At 54.1% G+C, this 13,223-nt stretch overlaps 2 protein-coding genes across 13 annotated transcripts; one reads left to right on the top strand and one right to left on the bottom strand.

Annotated features, from left to right (window-relative positions):
• Positions 1 to 240: 240 nt before the first annotated feature.
• ZNF692 (zinc finger protein 692) lies at positions 241 to 8,812 on the top strand. 12 transcript variants are annotated; one of them, XM_059176013.1, is made up of 11 exons: positions 241 to 416; positions 701 to 732; positions 1,074 to 1,337; positions 1,865 to 1,913; positions 2,027 to 2,152; positions 2,470 to 2,691; positions 2,779 to 2,856; positions 2,959 to 3,037; positions 4,448 to 4,562; positions 7,166 to 7,265; positions 7,400 to 8,812. In XM_059176013.1, exons 1-11 carry the CDS (start codon positions 241 to 243, stop codon positions 7,701 to 7,703), a joined length of 1,545 nt encoding a protein of 514 aa, XP_059031996.1. In that variant the 3' UTR covers positions 7,704 to 8,812. The 12 variants fall into 12 exon arrangements, with proteins under 12 accessions (XP_059031996.1, XP_059031998.1, XP_059031997.1 ...); XM_059176015.1 differs by having other exon boundaries at positions 2,473 to 2,691; XM_059176014.1 differs by having other exon boundaries at positions 2,030 to 2,152.
• A 439-nt stretch (positions 8,813 to 9,251) lies between these two features.
• On the bottom strand, positions 9,252 to 10,703 carry ZNF672 (zinc finger protein 672). Its single transcript, XM_059173384.1, has one exon. It carries the CDS (start codon positions 10,701 to 10,703, stop codon positions 9,252 to 9,254), a length of 1,452 nt encoding a protein of 483 aa, XP_059029367.1.
• Between the last annotated feature and the right edge of the window lie 2,520 nt (positions 10,704 to 13,223).

The raw sequence follows: 13,223 nt of genomic DNA on the forward strand, positions 1-13,223 counted from the left end.
GTCTCAGGTCCGGCCATTGTTCGGCCTCGACCCCGTCTCGCTGCCGCCCGCCGCGCGGCGGTCCACGCGCCGTAACGTCAGCCGGGGCGGTGAGGGCGCCGGGGCCGCGGACGCCGCCGGAATGACTCGATCCGACTCCCAGGTGGCCGACGAGCCAACCGCGGCCCCCGCGGCAGGCGGAGCCGGGGCCTCGGGCCCGCCCACACGCGCGTCTCCTCCGCCCAGTAGGTCCCGGTGCCCATGGCTTCCTCCCCGGTGGACGCGTCCCGCAGGCGGCAGGAGAAGCGGCGGCAGCTGGACGCGCGCCGCAGCAAGTGCCGCATTCGCCTGGGCGGCCACATGGAGCAGTGGTGCCTCCTCAAGGAGCGGCTGGGCTTCTCCCTGCACTCGCAACTCGCTAAGTTCCTGTTGGACCGGTTAGGGGCCGGCGCGGGCCTGCGGGGGAGGGCACCCAGGTCGCCACGCCCAGTCCCCTCCCCTGGTCCGGGGCCTACCCTCTGCTTCTCCCCACCTGCACGGGCCTCGGTTTGGCCGAACGGCCTGTGCGATTGGTGGCTTCTGTGGGTCCCTTGCCGTCCTCTTGGTCCCCGGCGAATAGGGCGCCCGAAAGTGTGTGCGTGCTGAGAGCTGAAGGCACCTGCTGGCTGGGATCCCTCCCTAAGCTGCCTGTCTTCTCCCCTCCGCCCCCTTCCCCTCGCAGGTACACTTCTTCAGGCTGTGTGCTCTGTGCAGGTAGGGCGGAGATCACTAGAGGTAGGGGGTCTGGAGCCAGGGAGGGGAGAGGGGCAACAGGACCCAGAAGCAGCCTTAGGAAGGACTGGAGCAGAGGGGACCCTGAGTGAGTTTGGGAAAAGGTGGGGGAGTTGGGGAGCCCAGGGTAGTTTGAGGGGGGCAGCCTGCGGAGAAGACAGCAACGTCTCAGGACCTTGGGGATTCTGGGCTCTGAAGAATGGTTAACTGAACTAGGGACTGGCCTTGCCCAGGGCGTTGGGGGACAGGGCTGTGAGGGCGTGTCCGAGGGTGAGAGTGGGAGGCTTCCCAGCTTGCCCTGACTGTTGCCTTCACCACTTCAGGTCCTGAGCCTTTGCCTCCCAAGGGTCTGCAGTATCTGGTGCTCTTGTCCCATGCCCACAGCCGAGAGTGCAGCCTGGTGCCAGGCCTTCGGGGGCCCGGGGGCCAAGATGGGGGGCTTGTGTGGGAGTGCTCTGCAGGCCACACCTTCTCCTGGGGCCCCTCTTCAGGCTCCGTATCTCCAGAGGAGCCCAAGCCAGCTTCCTGTCCAAATACTGCCCGGAGAAGCTGGTGTCTGGAGGCCAGGAGCGGCCAGGAGCCTGCAGGTAGGCTTCAGGAAAGAAGAATTATGAAGAAAAGCAAGGGAGAATGGTTCCCATCTCTGTGGCTTAGAGCCCCATTTTCTAAAAATGATCCTTTCTCAGTGGAGAAACTAGGCTGACAAGTCTATCCTCAAATATATTTTTAGGTATAAAAAGCAAAATACAGAATAAGATTTATGTTGTGTTACCATTGGTGGAAAAATAAGAGGAGAATGAATATATGTATATTATGAATGTATATAAAATTTCTCTGGAAGGGCATGTAGGAAGCCAGGTTTTCTGTGGGAAGAACTAGGTGATTGGGGGACAATATCAGAAAAGAGATTTTTCAAAGTGTATCTTTTTATACTTTTATTTTTTGAACCATGTGAATGTATCATCTTCAAAGAAAATACCCCTTCCGATCCCTGTAGCCTCTGCACCCTTCTCCTTCCCAAGAGTCCTCCCACCACTTCAAACCTTAGAAATGTATGTGTCCTCGTGCCTCCAGCCCAGAGTTCCTTCCCCTCTAACCCTACCTTTGTCAACAGGTTTGGCAGCTGAGCATGATGAGAGGACTCCAGAGGCCAAGCTGCCCAGGTGAGGTGGGGGTGGGGGGGCGGTTGGTGAGGGGTGGTGGGAGGGAAAGGCTAGACTTGGTTGAATTTCAAGAGTGAGTGAGCAGAGCCTGAGGCTTCCCTTTCTTGGTCCAGCAGGGAAGTGGGACCCCTACTGGAGACCTTCCCAACCCCAGGAGAAGACGGGGAGGAGGAAGATGAGGATGAAGAGGAGATGCTCAGTGATGCCAGCCCATGGACCTACAGCTCCTCCCCAGACGAGCAAGTTGGGGCTGTGGAAAGATGTTGAACAGAGCAGCAGGGAGGGAACAGCTGGTCAGGGATCCCAGGCTTTCCAGACTTAAGGGAAAGGCTTATTGGTGGGGAAGGCAAAAAGAATTGGAGGCTCTGAATTGGGGAAAGGGGATGAAGGTAGGCTCAGAGGAAAATGAAAGATGAAAGTAGTTGTGAACATAGATCCTAGGGTAATGGTAGCATTGTTCTGAGATTGGGATCTTGGCAATTTAGGGGCTGGGGTTGGGTTGAAAGCTAGCTAAGAGCCCAGGGAGATAATGCCCTTCTTTTCCTTCTCTTTTCAGCAGTGATCCAGATGCCCCCAGAGTACTTCCTTCCCCTGTCACCCATGCACTTAAGGATGGGGAGACACCCCCGGCCCCAGCAGCTCCCCTCAATCCACTTGCTGTACCATCTTCATCAACATCCTCATCGGGTTCTGGAGCTCTTCTGCCTATGGAAGTTGGGGTACAGCCAGAACTCAGAGGGATCCCTCAAGCAGCCCAGCAGACTGAGCCCCTGGCCAGGTAACCTGATGGCTGAGACAGAGGGCAGGGGCATCCTGGGACATGGCCCTCCCTCGAGGCCCTTTGCTCCCTCTTTGCTGCCCATAGCCCTGGGAGTCAGGCCCAGTCTGCTCTGACCTTGGCCTGGGAGGAGGACACAACACAGATCGGCCCCAAGAGAATTAGGTAGGCCTCGGGGAGGGGGCCTTGGGAAGGGGAGTGAGAAGAGGGGGCTGAGGAGAGCCTGTGGGAGGAGTCTTTATGCTCCTGCCTATATTTCCCCCCCAGGAAAGCTGCCAAAAGAGAGCTGCTGCCTTGTGACTTTCCTGGCTGTGGAAGGATCTTCTCCAACCGGCAGTATTTGAATGTGAGGACATGAGGGTCACAGACTGGGCTCTATGTGGCCTCAGAGGTATATGAGAAGGGCTTAAGGAAATGCAGAGGTGAAGGAGAAGCTGAAGAAGAAGCTCGGGGTGTGGGTGGATTTGGAGATAGGAAGAGAAGAGCTGGACCTGCAGAGCTCACCTAGAGTTAATCACTAAACAAACAGCTGTAGATAAGGAAGAAAACTAAGCGTCAGGTGCACAGCTGCTGCTTGTCACTGCTGGTTGTGTCTGCCCTCCAAGGGTCACATTGGGATGACAGTGGCATTCCTCAGGGTCTTGGAGTGCTAGCATCTTTCTAAGCAGTTGATGTGGATCATCAACTTCTGGTCTCCAAAACATCCCTAGGGAGTAGGTGCCAAGACTTTTCCTCCTACAGGTGAGGCAACTGAGGCACACTGAAAGCTAGTGCGTGGTTGCGCTGGGGTTCCAGAGTCTGCACTCAGCCACTGGGCCCTGCTGGTTGGAGTGGGTAGTTCTAGTGCCAGAGGACGAGAAGATGCAGCCTAACTGCAGGAGAGGTTTGAGGCACAAAGAGGGTGCCTCAGACCCACACCTAACCCAGAGCCCTCCCAGATGATGTCCTGAAACTGAGGGAGAGCCCAGACCAGAGGGATGGTGAAGCAATGGTGGATGGGATTTGGGAGAGGAAACGGGTACGTCAACCCCCTGTGATAGGAAAGCTCTGGGATAAGGACTTTAGTGGGGCCAGTCAAACATAGGAGGCTCTTGATGAAGAAGACTGAAGCAGCCTCAAGCAGCAGTTTAACTACGGGGAAGTGGGATTATAGAAAAGAGGACAGCCCATGCAGTTTATGGAGCCAGGATGTAAAATTCGGTCAGACAGGAGAACAATTTCCCAGACATACTGAGGGAGTTAAAGAACACGCTGCCCTTAAAGTGTTCCAGGTTGAGAGCATGCATATGTGTGTGTGTGTGTGTATATGTGTGTTCCCAAAGCAGATTTAGGAAAACGTCATATAATAAATACTCATGATGAGCTATTAATAAAGTAGGCAGTCTGGGCAACATTGTCGTACACTGATACTGAAGAAGGTAGTCATACCTATGTAGATTGTGTTCTCATTCCCAGTAGACAGCAACTTCATGATTAGGGAACCAAGAGCGTCACCAGAATGGCCCTTTGTTCAGAGAACTGGGCTTTGTAAGGAGGGTTGTGGCAGAAATGTGAGATAATGCAAGTCAAGGACGGGATAGGATAAGGGCAGTGTTTAGTGTCAGGATGGGATGGGGTGCTCACAGTCGGATGAGGACTGGCCAGGATGATGGGAGCTGGTGGTGACAGAACTATTGGGGAAAGGGGGTGGGCAGAGGAGCCAGCCTGCTGGGCCAGCTCTCGTGGCCTCCCTGACATTACCTGTTTCCTTTCCTAGCACCACAAGAAGTACCAGCACATCCACCAAAAGTCCTTTTCCTGCCCAGAGCCAGCCTGTGGGAAGTCCTTCAACTTTAAGAAACACTTGAAGGAGCATGTTAAACTGCACAGTGGTGAGTGGTAGAAATGCCTCCTCATTTTCTTCCTGTGGGTGCTGTCCCCTGCCCTTATGGGTCCCTTCACTTTCCTGTGGGGCCTGTCACCTCCTATCTGCATGACCCGTCACCCCTCCATAGGATGACTCTCATACTCAGTTCTCTGTGTGGTGAGCACCCACCTGCCCGAGATTGTTCTAGGTGCTGAGATACAAAAGTGAACAAAGAAGGAAATCCTTACTTCATAAGATGTCCACTCTAGTGATAAGAGGGCTACAAAGAGATGTAAAAGCCCGGAAGGCGAAGGAGAGCACAAGGGAGGAGTCTCTCTGGTAGAAAGGGAAGATGCTTTGAGCAAAGACCTAAGTGAAAGGAGAAATTGAGGCTTGTCCATGTCTATGGGCAGCACTGGGAAGGCCCTCACCTGGCTTCTGTTTGGTGTGTTCCGGAAAGGGAGAGGAGGCCAGGAAGTTAGAAAGGAAGGAAAAGAGATCAGACAGGTGGTTGGGGTCTCCAAGGCTACCATCAGCATGGCTTGGCTTCTGGCCAAACGAGATAAGGTCGTGTATGGTAGAAGGACACAATTGACTTTAAGAGGAGCAAAGTGACTGCCATGTGGAGAAATGGGACTGTAGGAACACACAGTGCACAGTGACAGCAGGTCCAGTTGGGTTGGTAGGGGGATGTGGCTGGAGGCTGATGGGAGTGTGAAGGTAGAGCCCAATGGCCACTGTGAGAAGGACACACTGGCTACAGGTGGATTGGCAAGAGGGCATCAAGGCTGACTTGAAGGATTCCAGCCTGAGCAACTGGGCAGAGGTGATGAAATTTCTTGGAAATAAGGGAGAGGCAGGCTTTAGGAAAGGGACATTTTATTTGGGACATGCTAATTTAGACATCCCAGAAGATGTGAGTCTGGAGTTTAGAGATGATGGAGGAAAAATGTGTTCATCACAAGCAAGTGGGTGGTCTTTGGGGTTGAGGGTAGAGGGTACTTACATGGAGTGAGCTTAGGTAGAAGAGAGTTCTGAGCGGTGCAGGTGGGAAGGGCAGCTCCCAAGCGCCTGGTGAAGCAGATGAAAGGAACAGTATTTGAGGACCCAAGTGGAGAGAGTGTTCTGTGGGGTGGGGGCGTAGGTTGTGCCAGTGCTACGAGACTAAGATGAGGACAGGCCACCGGATGTGGTGGTGGGACGCCACCTTTGACTAGATGACAAGGTAGTGTGTGACAAGGGAGGACAGCCAGAACGAAGTGAGTTCAAGGCAGGGAGCAGCTGGGGAAGTAGAGGTAGCAAGTATGGGCCACTCTCTGGAGTGTTGCTGTGAACACAAGTAGAGAAATGGGGTCTTAGCTGGAGGCTGTGAGTTTGCGGGTACAGAGATGGAAATGATCCCACTGAGAGAAAAGGCTTACTGATGTCTGGGTTTGAGGGGTAATGGGGGAACCTCTGGTCAGGGAGAAGTAGTGGGTCTCTGCACAGTTGGAGGGCGACTGCAGTGGACGGAGAAAGGAATAGTCACGTATATGGGCAGAGGCGAACTGGTGGATGGATCAGGTCAGGGGACTATATTCTTTCTGGGTTCTCTTTCTCCCTGGTGACTTGAAGAATGAGACTACTGCTGAATGAGCTAGCAGAGAGAGGAGGTGGTATGGAAAATGGCCTTCTGGACTTTTGAGAGTGGCAGAGTGAACTGGCCATGAAATGCAGAGGCATATGGTGGGCCCTTGGGACTTGTGGTTGTGAATGAAAAGGAAAGACTGAGGCATAGGTGAATGGATTGTGGGTTGTGTTTCTGCTCCCCATACCACACCTGTCTATTCCTAGAACAGGCCAAGGGTTGTGTTTACCTTGATGCAACTAAGGTAGAGAGCAGCTAGTGAGTTCATAGTGTGAGCAAAGGAGGCTACAAAGATACCCCAAGAAAAGGGATCTGGTTAAGGAGTGTGGAGGGGGACAGTGGGAAGGCAACAGGCTGCTGGACTGGCAGCCTGCAGTCACAGGCTTATTGTAGCAGGACAAAGTAGAAGGCCGTTGCTGGAGCTGGGATGCTTGAAATGGAGATTTCAAGGAGGTGCAGTGCTCTGGGAGTGGTGGCTGAGAGTGGGGGGAGACCAGGTCAGTGCAGGTCCGGGAACAGAAATGTGGAGTGCTGGACGTGTAGAAGGCAAAGCAATAACACGAGTAATGGCTGAGGAGAGGGCCTGGGGCCGGAGGTTTGGGAAATGTGATGGAGTAATGGGGAAGAAGGCTGCAGGGGTACATGTGGGGTTATACACGTGGTGGTGAGACAGAGGTCTAAAGAATGCCCCAAGAAGCAGGGATACCTCCTGTAGAGCCTGCCCAGAGACTTGGGAGGTATAGGAGAAAAACCACAGCGGGACTGAGAGAAATGCTGGAGAAGCACAGAGGGCAGGTGGTCAGTGCTGGTAGAGAGGCAGGTTCAGGGAAAATGGAACAGATTGGCAGCTGACAGCCAAGGGGCACTGTTGGGGGCCTGAGGGGCGGTGCATAAGCTGGTTGATTGGGGCCAGTACTCCTGTGAGGGTTGGCAGGTGGGCTGGGCTGAGGAGGGGCCATGGCCTGGGGATGGTTGCTGGGATGAGCCCTGTGAACCCGCAGACACCCGGGACTACATCTGTGAGTTCTGCGCCCGGTCTTTCCGCACCAGCAGCAACCTCGTCATCCACCGGCGCATCCACACTGGAGAGAAACCCCTGCAGTGAGTGTGCAGGGAGGAGGGTGGGAAGGTTGGGCTGCGGGTGGGCAAGCAAGACAGAGCTGAAGGAGGGGGAGCCCCTGGGGAAGTCACGATGGGCTGAAGCCCTGTCCTTCCCTCTGCTGTCCCTGGCTCAGGTGTGAGATCTGCGGGTTCACCTGCCGCCAGAAGGCTTCCCTGAACTGGCACCGGCGCAAGCACGCGGAGACAGCTGCTACTCTGCGCTTCCCCTGTGAGTTTTGCGGCAAGCGTTTCGAGAAGCCAGACAGCGTTGCAGCTCACTGCAGCAAAAGCCATCCAGCCCTGCTCCCAGCCCCACAAGAGTCACCCGGCCCATCGGAGCCCTGTCCCAGCATCTCAGCCTCTCTGATCCTGGGGTCTGGTGATGAGTCCAGGCCCTCTGTGGTTCCTCAGGCTCTGACCATGCTCCCTCAGCAGTGAGCATTCCTGAGCTCTGAGGAACCAGACCTTGGAGACTGAAGAGGAGCAAGGAAGAGAAGTGCCAGGTGCCTGGTCCCCAGAAACCCGGGTATCAGGGAGTTTAGGGTGGAGGCAGAAAAATAAGCCAGGCTTTTAGTCTTCCTAAAGGACAGAATAAACCCAGTATTTCACATGGACGTACGTGGGCAGAGTGACTATTTTGGCACCTGAAGTGCAGGAATCCTGATTTCTCTAGAAGCAGGCGCTACCAGAATATGCCTGAGTTTACCATGGGTGTGGGCTGTATTATTCTCTCTGCAGGCCCCTACCTCAAGGACCCAGCTTTCTTTCTCAGTTTGCTTTGGCACTTTGCAGTCCTTTTCTGTGGAGTGTCATACCTGTTCTTGCACTCAAGAAGGGTAGGCTGCGACATATGGAGAGCACTGGGTCATTCCAGTGACCCAGAGCACTGGGTCATTCCAGTGGATTAGCTGGAGCAGGAATGGAGGTATGTGAGCCTGAGCCACATTCGTACTCTGCATTGACCAAGAGAACCAAACATACATGCTTGAAGAGTCTTGCCTTCCAGTGCAAAATCAAGCGGGCGTTGCATGCAAGATCCCTGAGCTACCTTGGGAGGGGACATCTTAGAACTTCAGAAAGGCTTGGCTCTTGGATCACTCCTGAATTCTGCAAAGATGGTAGCCTCTGGTATGACAAAGGAGGCTCTTGGCTTCTGGAACCCCCCGCAAAACACCAAGCTTTATTTCACCAGTCGTAAGCAAAACAACCACCGGCCAATTCCAGATTTTCTGCCCTGCACTATTGACTCTGTGGAGCTCCATTTGCCCATGGCTCCAGGCTTGATTTGGAAATAGTATTCTGATGCTCCCCTTGGCAGTACTCTGCTTTATAGACCCCACAGGGTCTTGGTCTAGGTCTGAAAGTTAATGTCCCCCCACCTAGCTGGAGAATATTGCCCTGAGAGGCACTTTGATGTGGATACCATCAGGTGTGCTCCATGGGACTGGTGGCTGCTCTGCTGAGGGCTCCTGCCCAGCTTCACTGTGGTGGGCCTTCTCTGCCAGGAAGTAGGCTGGTGGCTTCTGGCATAATGTCTTTCACTGAAATGTGCTGTCCCATCATCTCTCTGCCTACAAATTTCCCATCTCTGAGCCTAGGGAGAAAGCAGCAGAGACTCAAGTAGAACCAAGAGTCAAGAAGACCATAAGGTGGGTGGGTTGTCCCTGTGGCCACATCTGTGATCATTACCTGAAGAGCTAGAGGGGACTTGGGCTGGAAAAGGGGATGGGACAAGAGAAGTTCGAACCCAGGTGGGAAAGCAGAAAAGAAATCTTGGGGGGCACAACAGCAGCAGTGGGAATATACCCATACCTGGGCTCTTTCCTGTCTAGGAGGTTTTCCTGCTTCCCTACACCCCAGGGGGAGGACAGGAAGGATGGAGGACAGGAAGAGCTGACCAGGGAAGTAGATGTAGAGGCCCGGCCACAGTCCAGGTGAAGGGCTACCACGGAAGATGGGAAAAGGCGACAGCCGGCCGTGCTGTCTTTACACAGACCTCCCTGTGGCAGTGGCATCCGTACGTGCCCACCCTACTACAGAAAAGCTTCTCAGCAAGTGTCCCTCAGCTGCGACACAAGAAGTCCGGCTTTTCCTTTTCTGCCCGCCCAGCGAGGATGAGTGCAGCTCCTTCGGTGGCTTGGGCGGCGGCGCTGGTGCTGGGAGAGCGAGCGGCTGTGAGAGCGGCTGGGAGAGCGAGCGGCTGTGACTGAAACACTTGCCGCACTCGGCGCACTGTGCTGGCCGCTCGCCCAGGTGGGTCTTGCGGTGCAGCGCCAGCTTGGAGGCCACGCTGAAGGCCCTGCCGCACTCGGGGCACTTGTGGGGCTTGTGGCCGGCGTGGTTGCGCCGGTGCACGTTGAGGTTGGAAACGCATGTGCAGCGTTTGCCGCACAGCTCACAGCGGTAGGGCTTCTCGCCGGTGTGCGTGCGCCGGTGCTTGGTGAGGTCAGAGCGGTCACTGAAGCGGCGGCCGCACTCGGTGCATGGGAAGGGCCTCTCGCTGGTGTGGATGCGCTGGTGCACCACCAGGTCTGAGCGCTGCCCAAAGCCCTTGCCGCACGTGGCGCATGCGTGCGGCCGCTCTCCCAGATGGCTGCGCCTGTGGCGCAGAAGGGTGGAACTTTCGCTGAAGCGGCGCCCGCAGTCCCCGCATGTGTATGGCTTCTCCCCCGTGTGTGTCCGCTTGTGGCGCACTAGCGTGGCGCTCTCCAAGAATCCCTTCCCACACTCCGGGCACTTGAAGGGCTTCTCACCTGAGTGCGTCTGTAGGTGTCGTGTTAGCGTGGAGCTCTTGCCGAAGCTCTTCCCGCACACGCTGCACTGGTGCACACACGGCGCGTGCGGCTTAGGAGCTGGACGCTGGCTCGCGTGGACGCGAGTGTGGCTCTGCAGCCCTGCAGAGCTGTGGAAGGCCCGTGGGCACTGTGCGCAGCGGTGGAGGGGGTTGAGAGGCGCGATGGCTGTCCCCCACGGGTGTGCCCGCGCCTGGTGGAAGCGGAGCGCACTCTGACGGAAGGCACGCGCACACAGGGGGCAGCGGCAGGGCCGCTCAGGGGGGTGCCGGCGGCGCCGGTGCAGCAGCAGAGCTGAGAGGTGTGGAAAGCTGCGGCCGCATGTGCGGCAGCGGCAGGAGCGGCCGCGCTGTCTGTGTGTGCTCTGGTGCAGGTCCAGGAGGCTACTATGATGGAAGCTCTGGCCGCATTCATTGCAGATGTAGAGTGTCTGGCCAGCGTGCATGCGACGGTGTGCGCGGAGGTCAGTGGCCAGTGCGTAGCGCTCCCTGCAGTCGAGGCAGCGGTAGCGGCTGTTGCCGCCATGGGCACATTCGTGGCGCAGCAGCACCGAACTGTAGCTGAAGCTCTTGCCACACTTGCTGCACACGTAAGGCCCTCCTGCTGCCGCCGTGGCCACTGCCACCGCCTCTGATGCAGCGAACATGGTGAAGGCTAGGCTGGGGTGCCCTCGGGACGCAGGCTGGGGGCCAGGCTGGCAGGGACGTGTGCCACTCCCACGCCGGGGTCCACAGCCTCAAACTGCATGTTATTTTCAGTTTCCTGAAGGTCTACAAAGGGAGTAGCAGAGGGAAGAAGGGGAGGCCTGGAAAACTGGCCTGCAGATGTCAGCTTCCTTCATTGTGGGCAGGCTCTGCAGCTTTTTCTAAGGTGGGCTGCAGCTAGGTTCACCCTTCACCCTACAGGGAGAGAGTGACTGTAAGGCACAGTAACAGCTGCAACAGCTACACCTTGGGGAAATGGAGAGGCAAGCACAGGGCCCCTATTTCTTGTAACTTCCTCAGCTAGATCATCTCCTGGATTCCACTCTCCAAGAGGAGGCAAAGCCATAGGACTCCTAGAAGTATTGGGGGGTGGTCCTCATGCCATCAGGAAGGGCAAGAGGGATTCAGAGAGTGAGTTTCCTTCCAAAACTCTGCTTGGCAGGGAATGAGGAGTATCCAGCAGCCTGTTTTCTGTCCTTAGATCAGAGGTCTTGGCCTGGACATGCACTAGAAAACAACAAGGAGGGAGAGGCAATGAGAGGGCCCCTGGGCCTCAACTACATCAACACCTTCTTCTGAGACCTTGATTTCTAAAGTCACCAATGTGAACCCAGCCAAATCTGGGCTGGAAGGACAAGGAGGGCAATGAGATAAAGCAGAAACCTATAGAAAAGTAGCAGTTTGGACAAAAATCTCAGAAAGGGTTGGGACCTGGGCAAGGGATGGTTATCCAAGAAATGGCAAAGTATTGCCTTGGCTTTGGACAGTAGCTGATAATCACTCCACACCAGTGCACAGCCTCAAAGTTCCCTGGCCTAGCCTTGATAAAGCAACTCAGGATCAAGGAAAAGGCCAAAAAGGAACATAAATAATCCAAAAAGAATAATAATGAAAGTTAATGGCATTAGCCTAGAAGTGCTTTTCACATTTTCAGGAAAACTGTGGAGAAGGAAGACACATTCCTTCCTAATTCTCAGGTCATCCAAGTTGTTTGTAAACATTCCACAAACCTTTCTCATTGCCTTAGCTCCAGGGATTTGAGAACCCAGAGTAGCAGAGAAACCCCTTTATGAGGATGGGATCTGATCTGCTATCCTTTTTATCTCAAATGTTATCCAACAGTCCTTTTGACAAGTTGGTCCAGGGGGCTGTCTGGGAGCAGGATCAGCTTTCCTGTACAGAACCTCCTGTGGGCCTCATCACCGACTACTCTCCTCCTCAAGGCTCATGGATTAGTCCCAGCTAAATTCAGTGGAGATTAGGTATAGTTGCTATGAGTTATAGGCTGTGTCAGTCAATAGGTCAGGGAGAGGAAGCAAACAAAATGATCAACAGTCATTTTCTTATTGGCAGATGGAAACATCATAAATACCCAGAGCTCAGGCTAAAACACCCAAAAAATGGGATCCACTGACAAAAAGCCTTGAAAGCCACCACAAACCTTCAGGGGTGGGCTCTGGAGTTTCTGCTCCCCTCTACATTGGGCAGTAGTGGCCAGTATATGATGTTCTCTTCTCATGCCTTGGGAGCAGAATATTCTGTACCCTGCAGGGATGAAGTAAGAGGGACAACATGAATTTACAATGAGCAAAGGGGACAGAGGCAGGGAAAGAAAGAAGAGTGGAGTACTTTTTGGAGGTGAACTGAAGAATAATATCACGAATCCCTCACCTTTAGCATATATCTATCTACATTTTGCTATTCTGTTTCATCTATCACACTCCTTTCCTACACACACACACACTCTCTTTTTTTGGCCTGTGGTATTTTAAATCCCAGACATCTTATTCATAGAGAATGAGTTTAAGCAAAAGCTGAAAGCAGGGACAGGACCCCCTCTGCAGACCTCAAAGCAGTCTTCAGAGAGAATGTCTCAGTTCTTCCAGAGGGAACTTTCAGCCCGGATACTTGGGCTGTCTATTCTGGGTTGTCAGTTCAAAAGAATGTTTGCCCTCATGTGAATAAAACTTTCCCTCAGGAAAGTTTTGATCCAAATGCCAAAGAGAGCAATGCACCATGCTGGTGAGCGTTCCATCTCACTTGAGGGACACCAGGGACCATGGCACTGGTCTCAGGCCAAGTTTCTGGGAACCCACCCTCTGCCTTCCAGGGCACAGGCCCAAGGAAGGTAAGACGAATGCACAAACATGCATACATAAATGGCATATAAACAAAGATAAAATTTCCCCCCATTATAGATGTGGTGAGACAGACCCTGATCTAGGGGGCAGGTTTGGTAACTGAGTGCCAGAGTACACCCCTGAAGTCTTTCTTCTGTACCTCACCCCATGCTGGAGTTTGCCCTGGAAGCAGAGGGATCTATGCTTGGGAGGAAATCTGAAAGAAAAAAAAAAACATTATTGTACAAAAAGAATGATTTCTAGACTATCCTAACCAGTTTCCCAATTGAGAGTTTTTTTTTTCCCCGACTGAGAGTTTTATAAGTTGTTATACTACCAAAT

This window comes from Mustela lutreola, chromosome 5 (genome assembly GCF_030435805.1).
Source record: "Mustela lutreola isolate mMusLut2 chromosome 5, mMusLut2.pri, whole genome shotgun sequence".
Taxonomy (NCBI): Eukaryota; Metazoa; Chordata; class Mammalia; order Carnivora; family Mustelidae; genus Mustela; species Mustela lutreola.